Source organism: Typopeltis vanoorti, chromosome 11 (assembly GCF_054136105.1).
Source record: "Typopeltis vanoorti isolate ZY-2024b chromosome 11, IOZ_Tvanoo_1.0, whole genome shotgun sequence".
Lineage (NCBI taxonomy): Eukaryota > Metazoa > Arthropoda > Arachnida > Uropygi > Thelyphonidae > Typopeltis > Typopeltis vanoorti.
In genome coordinates this window covers 136,214,793-136,234,681 of record NC_143559.1, presented here as the reverse complement: position 1 = coordinate 136,234,681, position 19,889 = coordinate 136,214,793, and the positions used below count along the sequence as shown (strand labels likewise).

At 36.6% G+C, this 19,889-nt stretch overlaps 1 protein-coding gene across 1 annotated transcript; it reads left to right on the top strand.

Annotated features, from left to right (window-relative positions):
- The first annotated feature begins 12,369 nt into the window (after positions 1-12,369).
- LOC150102094 (uncharacterized protein CG3556-like) lies at positions 12,370-19,649 on the top strand. The gene is made up of 5 exons (XM_090399971.1): positions 12,370-12,547; positions 13,738-13,930; positions 14,078-14,252; positions 14,453-14,583; positions 19,531-19,649. Exons 1-5 carry the CDS (start codon positions 12,380-12,382, stop codon positions 19,647-19,649), a joined length of 786 nt encoding a protein of 261 aa, XP_090256097.1. The 5' UTR covers positions 12,370-12,379.
- Positions 19,650-19,889: the final 240 nt, after the last annotated feature.

The window sequence follows — 19,889 nt, the reverse complement described above, 5'->3', positions numbered from 1 at the left end:
CGAACGTTTCATTCCAATAATACAGTTTGCAGTGAATGAATACACAGTGAATAAATAAATAAATAGATTTAAATAATTACTTAACATGAACATTTCATATGTTTACCAAGCAGTATAAGCATAGGTTGCGAACGACCATGATAATTTGTAAACATTATTATTATTATTAATTAAAAATATTAATTAAACGTATTAATAATAATGCTGCTTGTTTTTATAAGCAAAATATCATTTTCGTTTTTCTTATCCAAACACTATCTTTCTTTCGCTTCCAGTTATTCCATTTTACATGTTTTTCAATGTTACATTTATCAATGTTTGTTAAAATGTTTCCCATTCTTCCCCCATGTCACTTTTTCTACATGATCATTTATTTCTTAGGTGATTTTTTTTTATAATAATCCCAACCAAAAATCGAAAATAATGCTAGGAAGTAAGTAAACATATACAATTTGTTTTACAAAATCTTACCTACCTAAAGATGATGCAGAAGCGCAGTGCAATAATATATTGCGTTAGAGACCACAGGGATGGCGGTAGTTGTCTGCCGTACTCTCTTCACCAGATGAAGCTTAAAATCATCGTGAGTTTTGGTCAGGTATCTCTGATTAACAAGGGGGGGGTGTAGATTGACTTCCCCTTCAAAAACTTAGGGTTAAAACGGCCTCACATACTACCTTCAAATGGGAAATAAAATGAATCAGCGGATTTATTTTTATTTACTTATTATTTTTTTAAGTATTGCTAAAGCACGTTTCTTGCCTACAGTCGGTACTATTATAAACAGGTGGCGCTACACTCTCGAATGGTCAGGCTGGCGTGGAGAGTAAATTCTTGCTAATGTCTTTCGTATTTAATTTCTGTAACTTCGTTCTGTTGCCTATTTGTTTATTTTAAAACTGTAGTAACCTTCTTTTAATTAGTATTGAACTTTTTTTTTCTTCTGGAATTAATTTAAATAAGCAATTTATTTTTTACATTTTCCATCGTTTCGTCCTTTTACACCAACATTTGACATGCCACATGTCCATTTTTTCTCTAAATCCTTTTTTGTACAAACAAAACCGAGGAATGAAAAATTTGGGCAAATATCAACATGTTCTAAACATGCAAGCAGAGACGTGCTAAACGTTCCTTGTTCAAGATATCGCTGATAAGTGAATCTATCATACACGAATATCGTCTAAGGGGCAAAACACTGTCATCAGAAATTGAACCCAATTAATGTAAGCAGTTAAACCCTTCAGAAATTTTAACCCACTTATCGAATGATTAGTCGGCTATAATTATGTTCCAGTCCGCGCGGTTCTAGTGACTATGCGGTTCGCAAACCATATGCCTGAGAAAGGAGTATCCTGGGTTCGATTCCCGTTGCAGACGTAAAAACCTTGAGGATCTTCCACAGCCATAGCCAAGTTATTCGGTCTTGGGCGTGGACAGCAGGGTTTTTTCTTCCCAGTTATCTGCGGTTTTTCATCCCGCAAGCAGGCAAACCGGCCGTGTGAACACACACACAGATTACAGTCATGAATATCGCCCTTAGGGATTCAGCAAAGGAGTGGTGTGCCTTTACAAATGCTGGATTTTGCAGTTTTGCAGAGTTAGAATGCTGGAAAATTCTTAACATATACAAGAGAGAGAGAGAGAGAGAGAGAGAGAGAGAGAACAGAATAGACACTCAATTACAGATAGTCAACTCGTATGTTGATATTTTTGTATCCCCCGACTTAAACTCAGAGAATGCGTGGAGATAAAGATAGTATGATATCTATACATATCATGTGAGGAATTCCCACATTTTTAATGCTAAATTGTGAAAATACTTAAATAGGGTCTTTCAACCTTTCATATCTAGCAGTGAAGTGTTTCCATCTGCTACTCCTTTTCAGTTATCAACTTTTGTACGTCCGATTGCAGCTTTTCAAGATTACGTCCGCATCATTGCTGCTATTTCATTTATGTTACATAAACTCAACAAAGTAGCTGCAAACCTACAAAAAGCAACCAATTAGTTATACTCTGCTAGAATTACACTAAATTAATGTTCGCAGAATGTTGATTGTTTTTTCCGATAAAAATATTGCTAAGCTAGCAGATTTACAAGTAGTTCGTAATCAGTTTCGTGTGACGTCACTCTATTATTACTTTATGAAATGTTTGCATTTAATTTCATGGTTTTTTTTTTTTTGTTGTTGTTGTTTGTTATTTGTTTTGTTTTCAATATTATGGTCACAATTTAGTTTGTGCATATTAAAAATATCTCGGCGGCAAAAAATACAGAGATCAGAGAAGAAAGAAAATCACTTGAACATGTAATACAGATATTGGTATGAAATCAAAAAAAAACATAAAAAATATAAAATTAGAATTAAAAAAGAAATAAGAAATTCAATTAAATATGCCTTCTTCATTTAACTAAATAGCACTCATCATTGAGATTATGGGTAGTAATATTCTTAACAAGAGAAACCTTTGAATTCATAAACATTATTTCCATCATACGCTTTTCATGGGAATGCCCTTATGAATCAGTGCCGTGCGGAGGGGAACGCTACTGGTTAGCCGATAAACCTCATCTACCACCGTAATATATTTGAAGACACGGTGGGATAAGAATTCTCGGGCAGGTTGTTAGTTGGAGAATGGATATGCTAAACACTCGGCCAAATTGCGGCAGATGTATGAAAGCTAATACAATCCAAAGATGGTGATCTCGGTGGGCATTCATGAAATACCCAATCTGAATGCAAACGAGCTGGAAATGCAGTTACTCGGTGGCTCAGCTTCATAGCTTTCACAGGTACTAAAAGGCCTGATTATGAATTGTCGGCCTGGTCAGTTGAGTGTGCATTGTATACTCTTTTGCCAACCAGATGTCTGTTAGAATCCCGCCGATTTACGCAGGGATGCTTGTGGAATTCTTGATATGGTGAATGTTTTTCATTATCCAGTATAAGGAATCGATCTGCCTAATTGAAGGCCTCAAGAGGATGGTCGAAGTACAAAGTTTTGTCTCTGGATCTAGGTTTCCAAAGTATCCAACCCTTGGCTTTCAGAGGAAATATGGAACTTCAGCTTGCATGTTGGAGAACTATTCATTAGACAATTGACAAACATTTAGAGTGGAATAAGGGCCTAGGCTGAATACACGCGTTCTTGTTCGATCACCGAAGTTGAGCAGCGTTGAGCCTGGTTACTACTTGGAAGGGCTTGTTTTAAGAGCCTTTGTGTAGCTCAATGGAAGTGATGTTTGAACTCCTGAGCGCTAAACCGCCTGAAGGAAAAGCGTCATCAGTTCGATTCTAGTCGCCAACTAGAGGAATGTTTTCTAAGCCTTTCTTCGATTTGAGAAGGATTATATGTACGCTGTGGTCATGCAATTGTTTCTATGAGAAGAATGATAATAATTATCCCACTAAGGAAATAAAAAAATTACAAATATTATGTTCTTATGTGGAAAACAACATTACGTCAATGATCCCTGTGTGTGAATGGTGTGTTGTAGGCAAATAAAATATTATCAGGTTTTGATAAGAATCGCCAGTCTCGACTGAGCGGGTGGCGTGCGTGCTTTCCAACCAGTTCGCTGTCGCATGGGTGGGTTGTGTTTATTTTCAGGTTGAAGTTGAATTTCATTGCTCAGTGTGAAACCGCGTCCCCTTTACTGTGGTCAGAGGCCTGAATGTTTTTTTTTCAGCTGGTTTCCTTATTCTGTATCCTACAGGCATATTTGCATGGGTTTATAATCCTTCTGGTTGTGATTCATAAAAGAAAATAAGAATAACTAATGAACATACCATATCAATATAATCTGATAGGAAGACATCAAACACATTCGAAAACTGACAGAATTTTCTTTTTAATATACAAAGTATATTCAAAAGGCAGATAATAGTTTGTATGAGATCAATGGTTGACAATAAATGAGCCAATATTTCTACCTGCTGAAATAATGCGGCTGGAAAAAGAGAATCAATTGGATTGTGAACAACAGAATCTCAGGGGGAGATAACTTCGCTATGAGGAAAGCTGGACTTCGAAGTGTATAAGAGACTAGGAGAAAAAACATTCTGAATGATCTGGATAATTGGGATAACAATGACGCTTGTTTGTAGCCAGAGTATTATTTTGATGAAGATTCATATTACTTGGTGATCATCATCGTCTTAGAAATATCCAGTGTGAAGTCAGCAATCGTTTTCCCTGCAGCAACTCAAAGTTGTGTGTTCATCAGCCGCCAGGCCTCTCAAGTATCAACGGCCGACTTAAGTTAATAATTGAACTCATGAAAATTCACGCACTTGTTTCAACTGATGCATGCGAACCAGTTGCCATAGTAACAAGCCTTCCCAAAATTATTTGTTGTACGCATAAATTTCTAATCTGTTTTAAAATTCCTTGTTTATTGATTTAAGTGTGAGAATATGAAGCATCCGGCTGTTTCTACTATTAAGATAAGCTACTTTTGAAATGAAAATGCCTCAATGGCATTTAACAAAACTGAAAGCAGTTTACGATTGTGAGAAAACTCCAAGCGAATTATGTTCTGAAATACTTTGAACATGTTCGGTCATTTTAGGGGAACTGCAAATTTCGCAAAAAATTTCGAGCTAAGTAATATGAAAAATATAATGAATTAATTTTTATCAATGAATTAATTGTTTGTGTGTAACAAATCAGGTGGCATTTAAGGTCGTAAGTTTCTGTTAACGTCATCTTCATAGATATCGTCATACATACACATACTTTCAATTCTCACTCTCTCTCTCTCTCTCTCTCTCTGTCACTTATCACTTTGTTATCTACATCACACCGTCATGCAGATAACTGACTAAATAAAAGTCAAGAAGGAAACACGCTCTGCTGAAACTGAGAGAAAAAAACTGGAGATGAATTTCTTGTTGTTGGTTGCATTAGTAGGTCTAACAGTTGAGAACATCACAGCTGCTATAAGTACGCATTATTTTCTTATTTCTGTTGTGTCTTTTTACGATTAGAAACACGAGGAATTCATATAAACTGAGAAACAATTTTGTTTTGTGAACTTGCTCTGCACAATTTTCAAGTTGGAAATTTTGAGTTAGTTTTTTATGTGTATTTTTTCCCCCCATCCCTGCTTGCCTTAACAGAATATCATGTTTCGATAAAAGATCACCTGTACTTACTTTGAATCAGACGTGCATACTTGGAATTCTAAATTTAATGTCACTCGCCATATGTTTAATGTCCTCAGTATCCAACGAACTGGACTTCTCATCCTAAGCCCAACTTCCCTTCCCGACAACTTTATAAAAATTTCAACAATTTATTGCTGAATGAATTGTATGATCTAAACGTCCTGAAGATGCTAAACACTAGAAGTGTTCAGATTTCCAGAACAGGAAAAAAACAGCTCTCCCTCTCTCTCTCTCTATTTGTCATAGAGTCAATAAAATCCAGTTGTGCAATGCTAACAATGCAAAATATCCTCTTCCACATCATCATACATTCACCCCCATGCTTTCCAGTGAGGGTATTGCAATTTGTGCGTGTATCAGCATCTGCCAAGCTCTCCTTACAAGCACGATGTTCCATCTGATCGCTCTAAACTGCTGATCATCAGTTCTCCAGAGCAGGGATTGCGTTTTAAGCATCTCAGCATTAATTCTTGACATTTGATTAAGTGCTTCTGCCGTTTTTCGAACACAGCTTTTCCTTATACCCGTTCTTTTACTCGGTTGGTGTGTTTTGAGGAATGAACAAAATAGTTTCCAAGATGAGAGAAATGCTTCGAATGTCGTAACAGGCTAACTAATTCAAAGATTCGAAGGCGATGTTTACATAATGTTGTAAGCAAGCAAATTACGTTTTGAATTCAAATAAAGCTGAATAGATTCCCAGAAATCTTAGATGCAATATATTAATCCTTTCAATATATGGACTAAGATGCCTTACAGCTGACGGAGCCATTACTCATTGGAGCTGAAATTCTAGAACTCAAATGCTGTAAAATCGCTTCTGATAAAACTACACTTCTCGTGTGAGATTTCTTCGTGACGCTCAGTTCAAGAACCACCTCATCCGCAATGAATGCAGCATTTTCAAATTCCTTTTTTGCAATTTTCTTTCAAATTCAATGATTCTCTAAACATTTTCTCATCCCAAGTAAATTAAATCCCTTTCGTTTCCTGTTTTCTTAATGAAAATTGCTTCAAGCAGTATTTTCGTTGTGGAATTTCTAATACTGGTTCCACATTAATGGAAGACTATGAATTGTTTGCATTTCTTTGAGATTATTAACAAATTTATCTCGGTGATACGACAAAACAGATGTGAGATATTCTCACGGCTTCTTTCTGTTCAGCAAATATAGTGGACAAAGCCCACGAATTTTTTACTTCTGTTTTTATTTTCAGCCTGTTCCGATGATAATTATCTTTGTCGCTATGAACCCAGATGCCTCGACAAGAAATTTGTGTGCAATGGATTTAATGAGTGTTATTTCCAAGACCGAAGTGATGAAATTGGATGTGGTAAGTATCATCTTTGCTGGAATCGATCAATCGTCATAAATATTATATGTGTACGTTTAACCGAAGACCGAATATTTATTCCGTTAAGTGGGTTGTACATCGTACACACTTGAAATACGTGAAATAAGTACAACGTATTGCTAATTGAGAAATCCTCGACAACAAAAAGCGCAATATTCTGGACTGCCACTCTTTTTTCATTGAGGTGAACTCGTTCTAATTTAAATGCTGTTCGCTAATTCATCGCACAAAAGATGAGTAACTGGCGCACTTAAAGCTGGACGAAAGGAACACATCAAGTACACTATACTGCAGAAATAATAGGGCACCGAGATGTTTAGGAATCCTTTATTTTCACAAATCACACCACAACTTTCTCCATTATTGGTGATGGTTCTTACATATGGCAGAGTTTCCTGAGTAAACCTTCGATTAAATATTCATAAATAGAAGTTGGTATTCTGGCTAATTCTTCCATGGGAATAGCAGACAGTCCTCGTAGTGAGGCAGCAGTTCCGTGATTAAAAAAAAAAGCTTAGGAATCAGTCCACAATGCTGTAATGTTGAGGATGAGTCTCAATAGATCACATTGTGGTAGCTGCTCTTCTAAGCACGACACACAGACCAGTACCTAGGTTGTCAGGTGCCTGCAATTCACACCTCAATGGTGCGTAGGAAGCAGTGGCTGCATAGGCTAAACAGCTGCCTTTATGCTTCTGTTCTAGTGGCCAGAACGATCCCACAGTAACAATACGAAGGCATCTCCGGCTTTCAACGCGCGAGGCACGAACAAAATCGATGCAGTGGTCAGACGGGATTCTGACATAGAGGCGTTCAGTAATCATCCTGCATCCAGAGCCTAAAGACGTTCAGCTTCCAATGTATTGTGGTACATGAACCGGAGGGCGTTCAGTTCATGTATTAACCGCACTATGACTACCAGCCATGCGCTAATGCCAGCCATCGATTTGGCCATCGAACGATTCTTCTTAATCCGTTAATAAACAGATTACGATTTGCGAATTTTAGCCTCAATCCCAAGGATCTGCCTACACTAAGCCCACTTACTTCTTCCCCGCTTCCGCAACTCCTTCTGTGTCCCTGGGTCATCCCGTGAATGCCACCTCCCTTGATCTGACGAACACATCATCGCAAGCATTTCAGGCATGGGCTCCTTCTTGAGGAAATTAACTAATGGAAGACGGAAGAATTCAACAGCGTTTCCTGCACTCCGATTTATATTTGCGTCAGTTTAATGAAGTCTCCGTGACTGTCGCTTCGGTTTCTTTTCACCATCAGTTCAGCCACAGCTCAATTCTGAATTGCCTCGCATTCGCACACGAAATAGGTGAATGCTTGCATGACAGTTATCAGGATATATCAGGGAACGTTGGGGAATTCTGAACCCTGCCAATCTTCAGCATCCCTTGACTTTATACACTGCCTGTGATTGAACAGGTTGCAAGAAAATAAGGTGTCCATGACTCATAACATAACATATTATATGTTTATAATAATATAACTAATTTCTGATGAACATGTGGTTCACGTTGAAAGATGGTTCATTATAAACCCATTAAGGGACGAGTTGGATCCCTTCGGCATGAGTATTCAGACACGCAATCGGTTCCTGAACAATATGGCCACTAGAAATGCTCTTCTTCAATGAGATAAAAAAGAGGTGTTGAAAGCCACAGGCCAGCAGTCCCGAGCAGTGGGATGATGTTCCTTGGATAAATGGTTTCTTTGAGGGATAATGTGAATTCGAAGAATATTACACTGACAACATCGTAAGTTTTACTGCAGAGATCTCAAAGGACCAATGCAGCTGCTGTGGTCATTCGAGTTTCTTAATAATTTCGTAAGCAGATGGAGATGGCTGGTGAAGACACGAATATTACTCGCAATTAGGAACTTCACAGTGTCAGGACTGTGTGAAATCAGTGGTAGTCAGTTAACCGTTCATTCAGTTCCTGTTAAAGGAATGAAAGAAAATGTCACACTGTTCCTGGTAATGTTATAACTAATAACTAAGAAAAACAGGCGCAAGTTTCTCTTGAATAACTCCTTTCTTAAATGACAAATGAATGCCTCTTAGATTTTTAGTATATAAATTTAGTATATAAATCATGGCCATGAATGTAAATCCCTAGGGACTGCTCTATTTTCCCTTTTCCGGAAAGATATACAAACATTGACCCGTACTGCCATCGTTCAAATTCAGTTTTCGACTTTCCTGAACAATTGAATATGAAAATATTGACACTCTGCTCACTAATGGATACGTGAAGAATAACATTTTTATAAGAAAATTTTTGTTTGTCTTTTAAGAACATTCCTGATTTTGACTATCAGCCACTGTTCTCATGAATGGTAATCTCTTACGAAATACTATCGTGATGTTCAGCGGATAGCAATGGCCACGATTTACTAATACAGTTGGGAATACCACGCATGAGAGCTTTATATAAATCGAGTTTTTATTTTTTTAGTATGCTGACTTGCTATTATTATTATTATTTGTTTTTTAAGATGTGGAATTACCACGCGAAAGAGCAGTGAGATCGTGTCCTACACGAGCGTTATCTCAGCTGGAGAACTGGGAAAGAGACATCGCGAGCAATCGTTGCTCTCTACCTGTCAAACAAGGAAACTTTCTTAAATAACGTCACTCTCATTAGAGACCTGGGGGAGTTTCTGGAGTCAGAAATCGGCGTCGCCTAGATTTTTCGAACGTTATTTTTTTTTAAGTTTTTCATATGTTGTACAATAGTAATCTTAATTAATTGCTTTGTAAATTGCGATAAATACTATCATTCAAGTATGCTTTCATCCTTTGTAACTGCATCACCATCTCACTTCCACACCAGTCAGTCAGTCTGAAGATAGACTGCTCCATAGCACTATTCCTTCGCCCATTCTTCTTTATATTCTTATGAACCTCCTTCGCTTTTCATAGTGAGTAATTTCGAGAATTTCCATAATAGATGTTCGTGAACTAATCCTTTCCACCGCCCATGGACATCCTTATGAGCTTCCGTACTGCGAAAACAGAAAGCAGTCTTGTGATATTTCTCACCTAAAGTATTTCGCATTCATTTCACATTTCATGATGCCGAAATCTTCACTTGAAATCAAACATTTCCTCTCTAGCTGCCTTCACCACATTCCTTTCGTGCAAAAAAGTAACTTCTATCCATAGCATTCCTTTTCATGTTACACTCAATGGTCTCTCATTGCTAAATAACTTCTCATCTTCTATAACTGCTTAGAAAAAGGGAGTTAATCCTATCTGGTTAATCTGCATAGTCCGCTGTGTCTGTTCGTTCTTCTGTTACATGAGAAACACATACACTCTCCCTGATGCACTAACATAGCTAACAATTACCTCATCGTTTTTCCATCACTACTTCAGTTTCTAAGAAAGCAGTGCACCCCACTGCCATCAGCATCTCATTTAATTCTCTAAACGATATTAAATCTTAACAATATCCCAAGTTAACCTTCCTCACCGGCAAGTATTTCCCTCAAATTCATCTCCCAACTACCTCAAGTAACAGCTGCCAAATTTCCCGATAGTTCAATCCCGAAGGGGGGGGGGGGCACAAGTTAGGAAAGGAAGCACGCTGAACGTAGGTCTTGACATTCATATTTCGACACACTTCAGGAAGTGTGGCCCATATATCCCCAGATTACTGAAACCAACAAAAAATAATGAATAGAAAACACACTTCCCCACACTAAATACACCGCAATTGTCTCCACACGCAAAAGGAACGAAGCACATTCTACAAACAGAAATGGCTACTGCTGGACTATGAGCAAGCTGTGAGCATGATATCTGTGGAATGCACAGCAATGAAGAAATTGCTGTAGTCCATCAATATCACGCGCTGTCAAATCCTTTCATATCAGACATCAGTCCCCCTGTGTCTTCTAAGCAACAGAACAATAATTATCACAAAGGTCATTCCCACAAACCATCTTTTTATTTGTTTTTGTTAATCGAACTCTCTCCCTTTGTCATCCACGATACAAAACACACTTGACCTAATCACATTTTCTTAGATTAATCTGGCTGTGGTACATAGCAAAAGGACATCGTTCCCCCTTACTAACATCGCCGTTTCTAACTTCGTATGTTGCCTGCCTCTCCTTCTATTCAGTCTTACTCCTGAACTGCGATATTCTTTTGACAAGTCCTTCCTAAGTGAACCAGTTTATTGCAATTCGTTTCGTGAATTAACATCACGAACTGTTTAGCCTGAGATAAAAGACTGTTTCTGATCTTTCTGTCCTCTTTTTACACGTGCTCACTTCTTTCGGAAGGGAAGCATGCTTCGGTTATTTTATTTATTTATTTATTTTATTTATTTTTTTTTTATCAACGTAAATTTACGTTGGGTTTTTCAGTCTTTTACAGTGTTTAACTTTTACAGTGCTCAGCACGAACACTTCTGGCAGGAAAATAGTGTAATACCCAACACGAAATAACTTTTAATTGCTGTTTTTGCACTGGCAGAGTTAATTATTTATTATTTATTTTTTTAGCGACAGTGAACAGATATTAAATTCTTTTCCAGGAGAGATACCGATCCACTGAATTCCATTCAACTGGCTGAGTACATCCGGGCACTAGTTGACAATGTGCTGATATTAATTAGGTGCATGCTTAAAGCAACATTTTTCTTTCATATTTATTACATCATTTTAAACTAAACTGCGCTCATCTACTCAACAAAAGCAAGCCTCACAGTGAGAGCGAATGGATTTAATTCTTAGACCACAACGAGGAATTGACATATTTTAGTTTTTATCAGCGTATTAAATTTCAGTAAATGCACTTTTAACGAATCTCCTCCCTGATCAAAGTTCATCTCAAATAAAACAATGTCCAATCAATATACTCTAATTAGCCATCGTTCAAAAATATATAAATAAATAAAAATAATTAAAAAAAAACTATTTTTTTATAGATTGATATAATAATTCTACGTAGTTTCCTACTTGATTATTTTCTCATTCTGTTGTAATACAAACTGACGTATTGCGGTGTGAAAGTTTCAACTTTCCTCATTACGTTTATGATCAAAGCTTCATTATAGTAAAATACGATAACAAATAAATTTATTTAATTTTAATTGTCTATTCACAATTGGAGAGACAAAACAATTACATATTTAATTCAAACTGTATGCAATTACCGTACATTTATTTCGGCTTAAATATAAATAAATCCCTATGCCGTTTATTCCCAAAGGGAATACTCAAGGCCCAATTAGTCCTAATATTTTGGGTATTGTGCAGCCAAGCGAATCACAGAATAGTTGGTCCAAGACTATCAGTGATTTTAATTAGCATCTGAGGAGGAGAGTACGGAAAACCACTACTGCCATCTTGTGTTTCCTAACCGTAACACAATATATATTACTGTATGAAAGAACACCAGCTTTTACTGTCGTTTTCTTGAATATATGTGAAAAAATTGTATTTGTAAAATGTTTCATTTAAAATGTTTTTTGAAAGATATATATATATATATATATATATATATATATATATATATATATTATATATATATATATATATATATATATATATATATATATATATATATATATATATATATATATATATTATATATATATATATATTATATATATATATATATTATATATATATATATATATATATATATATATATATTATATATATATATATATATATATATATATATATATATATATATATATATATATATATATATATATATATATATATATATATATATATAATTTTTTTCCCTTTAAGACTTGAAGCTCTTGGCATTGCTGTCTGTAATCTGCATTGAAGAAAGAAAACAGTTGATGATCAAAGATGCAAACTCTTCAATTGCAAGAACTGGATTTCCTGAAAATATTTCCAGTGAGGATGACCTGAAAACATTAAAACCTAAAATACTTACTTACCTTTTGAGCATGTATATTCCTGATAAAGGATTTGGAAACTTGTACACTACAGCTCTAGTGCTGCAGGTAAGTGCATGAATTTGGATTTTAAAATCAGTACGATCACAAATAGAATAGCAAAAATAATAATTTGAAAAATCTTTCGGAAATCTTACTTTTTTGAAAGGAGCAAAACATTAATATTAAGTATATATGTATATTATTTCTGGGAAAACTCCCATAGCTATAAAGATAAAAACAATAGATAAAGAAGATAATAAATATACATAATAAATATAGATAATAAATAAAGAAAGAAAAACAATAGATAAAGATAAAAACAATAGCTATAAAGTGTGACGCGAACTCTATCAACGTACACAGGCCCTACATAATCTCCGAGGTTTGGAAGCTTCACAACATAAAATTGAGGTCACAACCCCGACCAATAGGCGACAACACAAACACTTCAAAAGCAGAAGCACCTATCCGACCTGACATAGCATCCACTTTCCCAATGTGTTCAGATGACGACTACGAATAGTCGAAACGGACCGCACCCCGTCAACCACCTTTTCCCTTCCCCCTCCCTATTTTAAAAAATCAACCCTTTCACCTTTTCCTCACCCTATATAATATAATATATATGTTTATATATATTACTGAAAAAATATATATAAAGGTTTTTCTAACTTAATTCTATCAAATTGCCTACCCCCCCACACACACTCAGTAGTTTTTCGACATCGCAGAAAGAGGAAAAGCCGCAACACCCAGAAAAAAGGTATGTGTAAATTTCTATTCCTTATGCTACATATACTTTTTGGTACATTTACACTCACAATGCCCTAAGAATCCATGAATAAATAGCCAATGACATTTAAACAGGGGCACTCCTAAACTGAAGCAGGCAAAATAGCCGTAATTATAATACATTAATATTAATAATGTAGGCCGGAAGTCATCACGGATGCCGAGTGGACAGTACAGAGTAACTGAAGATATTCGAAATATAGAAGACATGAAACAGATGGGGGGGGGGGTTGGTCATTTATACCTCAGTTGGTAAGGATGATGCAGGTTGGTTGGAAAGACGAGGATTCGAATATCGACTAGGATGCAAAGAATCCTTCAAAGGGGTTCTTCCACAAATGGTGATTAAGGCAGTCTCATACGGAGGACGCAGACTTGGATAGCGCCAATATGAGGAATTTTTAAAAGTGAGATAGAAAAAAGAATCATATTTATTTCATCCTATTTTTATTCATATTTTTCAGCTTTTGAATGCCGCAGGTTACGGTCGTTCAACGTGGCAAGAGCGATACGCAACCGAGTACACTTTATCCCATCAAAAAGATGACGGCTCTTTTGGCACACCACTCGACACTTACTTCGTCCTCCCAGTGCTTGGAGGGTCGAGTCTCCTGGACCTGAAAGAAGTGAACTGTTCAAGATTCAATACAAAATCAGGTAACCTCCAGTTGCTTAAAACATAATTATTTACATTTTCCTTTTGTTTTAAGTCTGTAGTGTTATGTCATACTTGGTTCGCAAGAATTCCTAGCATTGGGTGAGGGTATTCTCTTTTCTCCTGCTAAAAGACTCTGATTATTGCAGGTGGTGAAATGTTGAAAGATCTACAAAGAAACGGAGGCAGAAATGCTCATATAGAATATCTGCTTAAAATTGGAGAGAAGCCTGACCACGTGCCTATCCTCAGACTGCAAGTCGTTGCAAATAATTCATTTTTTGACATCATGAAAGTGGCTGCCAAACTGGATCCCAAATTTCGGTACGACTCATTTTTTTCTAGTCGATTGAATATGCAGTAATTAATATGAGATACTTAGAATTGTGACAAAAGTTAATATATCGCATGTTTTGGAACTTTTATATTGTGAACAAATAATTTCTTTCATGTTTTATTTGAGTGCGAGTTTTGGTTATTGCAACAGAGATAAGGAATTAACAATTATGATTCTGTTGTTGTAGGTTTGAGTATAAAGATACAAAGTGGGGCCCTTACGTTTATTCCCTGTCTGGAATTCGCAATGACCCAGAACACGGCGAGGCTTGGCAGGTGTTCAGACAACGCAAAGGGTTTGGCGCACATCAAGAAGAAGGTGAGTTCGTTTTCATTCTTGTGCAGAAATTTATTGCATTTTACTTAAACGGTTATGAATACCATAAGATATTCACTTAACTGCTTAAATACTTCTTCAGTAATACTTTAAGAAAAAATTCACTGCAATGTTCTTGCTTGTACACTCATGGCTCCAAACATTATGATCACCTGACTAGCGGTGGCCCATCTTTAGCCGAGATAACCGCTTTCATCCATCTTGGCATTGATTCCACCAGACCACGGAAGGTGTCCTGAGGTACCATGGACCAACTAGACAAATAAATTCTATGAATCAGCGACTGAGCAAGGCATTGGCGTTGTCTATTGGATGCTGCTTTCAAATGATCTCACAATTGTTGAATGGGATTCATGTGAGTAGAATTAAGGAACTACTGGATCACACAGAATGAGCACACGGAAGTTTGATATGATCTTCGCACGATAATGCACAATGCAATGTGCGTTATCGTGCACTATCTGGTCCAACACAATTTCTAGGTAAGATTTGGGGAGAAATGCGTATACTGGGGATAAAGGTCTCGTATCCATGAGAACAATTCCGAACACGATTCCGCCACCACGGGCCTATTTTCGATCAACCGCGTCGTCTGTTTGGCAGGAAAGGGTGTGGGTGATCATACTGTTCTGGCTCATGAGTGTATACAAAGATGTCACAGAGAGTGTAATGCGGAATGTTTGCTTTTTGTACTTTACGTAGCTTTATTACTTTTTTAGAATTTCAATCTCATTTAAACGCAGTCGCCTTCCTTGAGAGCCTGCATAGCGCATTAATGCGAGGTCAGAGATTAATGCGATCTCTGACCTTTCTTTAGGAGGACTGCTCGAATTCCGTCTAGGAAGCGAGGGTCCTTCGTGGAGAAGCCAGACGTATGCGCAGATGGAAGGATTTTCCTCCACCAATTTAGTGAGTGAATTTAGTTTGCAAATACGCAAACTAAATTCACTCCCTCAGATCTTTGATCTCTCCATCGTAATTTAAACACATTTATTTTTTCCTTTTCATTTGTTTCTCTCTTTCTTCGAATTCTTCTGTCTCTCTACACGAAAATGCAGTACTCTGTCCGTTCCACGATTGATGATGTAGAATTAAATATTTTAGTGAGGCGTTCGAAAAGTATTTCACATTTGAATAAATCCGAAAACTCTTTTGTTAAACTGCTTGACGCCTTCCCTTGGCACTTGTTCTAAAGCTTCGTTGATTACATCGCGATTTAATTGCATGTGGGGGAGGTGGAAGCAGCGCCGGCGCCTAGTATTTTTCTTTTGTGTGCGATTAATGTTCGGGGCCTTTCCAGAAACGTATTTTTTGAATAACGTGTGAAGAAAACGAACAGGAAATGAAAAACAAATGAAAACCGCTTTACAGCATAATGTTACCTACAAATTAGTCCTGTTTATACAATTTTTTTTTAAAACTCAACAGTTAATAATATGTTGATTTATAATACATCAAAAAAATAAAGAAGAACTATGTTAGGTATATTTTCGTAAATTTTAATAAAAAATTACAGTGATATAATCGGGTCCAGGATACAATTTCAGAATTAATTTGTTCGTTTCCGGGAAGATCTGAAGAGGGCACGAACGGAAGACGATGGACATTCATAATTATATGTACCATTCATTCTTCGTTTAAACTCTTATCTCATATTTTTTGACAACTTTTAGGAGCCTTTTCTTCTGCAGCGCTTGTGTATATTGCACACTTCGCACACCCCAGCAGCCGGGCCTGGGTGGAAGGGTAAAACAACCTATTTAAGTAGCCCATAGATATGATAGTTCGTTTGAGAGAGAAAACAATCATTTTAAATCGAAGTGTAAACACATTAAGCTTAAATATCAGCGTGCGGTATTTTTGATTGGACAGCAGTGCCCCATACTGTAATCATAAGCAATCCTGCAGAACAGGCAGATTGACTTTTTATTTAAACTGGCGCCATCTTTTGCGAAAAAAGTTCAATATCATTAATCGTTTCGAATATAATTGCTAATAAATGGTTTTCACTGGGATTATGTTGGCAGTTATGTAAGCATAAAACTATCAATCCCGAGTGGTATAATTTATTTTCCCCTCTTTTTTATATATTTTATTTACCTTAGCGAACCAAGCATGAGAGTTTCTTTCGTATTGCGTAAGTGGAATGCAAGAGATTCGTCAGCAGAGACTGATGCTCTTCCCTGAGTCAGTTTCAGGAAAAAATGACTCTAAGAACTCACCATCTCTAAGAATAGTTTTGTTTTGCATTTCTCTCCTTTACAAGTCGAATTATCTCCTCAGATGAAGTCTTACACATAATGTAAAATTGAAAAATAATGTTGCCTGGTGTAAAAATAAAAATAAAAAAACTATTTTTAGAGGCAAACTCGTTTATTCAGCTCTGGAAGTGTTGCACTTTACCTTCAGCAACGCAAGCGATTTAATAGTTTGATAATCCTGCTCGAGGCATTCTAGAAACCCAGCTCTAGCAACCAAATATTGGAACTTTTTCAATCCACTTCGAGCTTCAAATAAGCAGAGTGGGGTTTCACACGGAACTAGGAAAATATGATCTGCAAACATTGTTATCGGAGCAAAACTGCCTGTAGAATCCTGTTGGTGAAATATGGAAGTAATTTTCATTTGGCCCGCATCTTTAGTATTTTGCTGTGAGATGCATCCAAGTTCACGTATTTCATGCCAAGTGCAACACTATCCTTAGCGAAAAATGATAAAGTTGTGTTTGTTAGTGCAAATTTTGCTTGATTTTCTCTGAAATGTCTTTTATTTTTTTCTTAAATCGGCGAATTTTCTCAATATATTGAAAATGATTCGCAGAACGTTTGCTAACCTCTGACCCCGACATCTTCATTCTCTTAACGAAGCTTTCCAAGTTTCAATAAATAGCTTCAGGAATGCATCGCTGTTCCTCACGCGGCCACAAGGTACTGAAGGGAGATAATTTAATCTGCCTTATCCGCTTCTCCACTCCTTACCGAAGATATTTTATGGGATTCATATCAGGACAACGGCAAATCCACCTTGAGAATGGCGTTGTTCAGGAAATATTCAGAACATTTTTTGCATGACGGCAGGGTGATATTATTTAGCTGATTCCAGCATGGTCAGTGTTTCAATTCATTACCACTACGTCCTCAATGAAGAATTGTCCGAAATAAGAAGAGAGGCTTTGTCGTTAGCAATTTTCCGCAACACAAGTAAAGGCTTGCCACAAAAAAGAAGTCACAACCCGAAGTGTTATACACCAAAATCTGAACTTCTGTGTGGCAACGATGCATTCTGATAAATGGTGGACTCCACTCACTCATCCACATACAGTCATTCGATAGGTGCAGAATAATTATGTCCTACAACATGTTGGTCCTCTTCATAGCATTCTAAACGTCGACCAGAATTCTGGTGAATAATGTACGACTTTTGACACAAATGGCAGCGAAATCACTCCAAATGGAGTTGTTAATTATGGGATTAGACATCAGTGATATATACATGATTACCAAGAGATGTTATTTACCGTGTATACTGTCGACACGTTGTCACTGCTCACTTCAAGACTCTATGGTCTGTGTCATCTGGGGTATGTCGCACGACTTATTGGTTAGGAAGCACGTTTCTCCTGCCAAAGAGTCACTAGATCGGTTACAATTGACTTGGGAATGTTTAAATGTGTGTCTTTTGCTTATTGGAGAGATCCGTGTTTGAAACGACACGATCGTTACTTTTCAAAAGCGCCATATGTCCACAAGACATGCTATACTTTCATGTACCAGGACTTGTCCTTGACAAATAATACATACCCTAGTTCATGAACGTATAGCCTACCTACACGTACTCATTTCCGAATAGAAATCTCTAGTCGTCGAAAGATTCAGATCCATAGCACAAGAATACCAGAATAGTATCGAATACCATAGTATCTAACTCTGGTCTACCACAAGTAGACCAGAGTTAGATAAAATGAAAACGGTTACTGATCTTTTTGAATGCTTGTAAGCTTCAGTTCATTAGATGGACGTACTGACCGAAAGGAAAAGGGTGGTATCAAAATGAAATCGGATGGTGAAGCAGTTCGGAGGTGGATTCAAAAATTGATTTGATAGAATTCTGTCTGCTTTGGTAATTTTTGGGAAATTATAGTTTGCATAATGTATCTGTGTAACGTTATGTGATAGAGAGAGAGAGTTCGCAATAAGAATTCCGTGTATAATGAAAGATATAGTCCATTTTTGTATTCAGGGGCAGATGCATTATGCTGCTGGAATCTTGATTATTATCGTAGTGTCTGTTATTTTTCTAGCATCCAGAGAGTGGTATCCCTTCATTGACGGAGGTTAAGTGGATTCAAATCTAACCACAGATTGACTGCATGGTTTATATTTTTGTAACAAAAAAAAAAGGAACAGAACCAAATAGGAAACCACTAAATGTGACGAAGTTATGTTTCTTTATTAAAGGTTGGTATGCACATCAACAGTTAAGTAAGGAACTGTAATTATTCCGTGCATACAGCTCTTTTCCCGCATCGCAAGTAATGAGCATACTCTCATTCTCTGAACTACTATCTAAATGGTTTCTAGCAAAGCAAGACTTCAATTAATTGGACCTTATGTATATCATGCATGATATACATAATGGAATACATTCATGAACTGGAAGATATAGAAAATAAAAGTAACTCCTAGTTGAATTATTGACCCCCCCCCACACACAGATATGGACTTTCTTGGTGTACTTTTAGTCAGGACAATTAAAAGTTAAAAAAAAAAGGATATTAGTTCACAAATTTCACAAAGCCTTCTCACTGAAATACACAACCACGTGTTGGATTTTGGATCCCAAGCAAATTTCCTTTAATTTTGATATTTCAATTTCTTTTTCCAGGAAAACCTCACTACTTTTAAAAATGGCATATTTCTTCTTGTGCAGGTCCTCAAGACGTTTGGGTTGAAGATGGTGATCAGATCACGATGTGGTACAAAGGCGAATCGACATGGTCACAGAAGATGGCGGCAGAACACCCCGACGAAAGCGATTTAACCTCATAAGTCTGTTTTGGGAGTTGGTTTACAGAATGAGACGAATAAAGTCAATTCTAGCAAATTTCAGATTGTTTGATTGATATCATTTCCATCACGTACACAAGATATTTATACTGTATTATACATTCAAGTTGTACAATTTAATGTATAATATTATACAATACAGTTCAACTATTATTATCATTTTCTGTTGGTAATTACATTTATTTTTGGCTATTTATGTTGTTAAAGTTAATAAATGTTTCC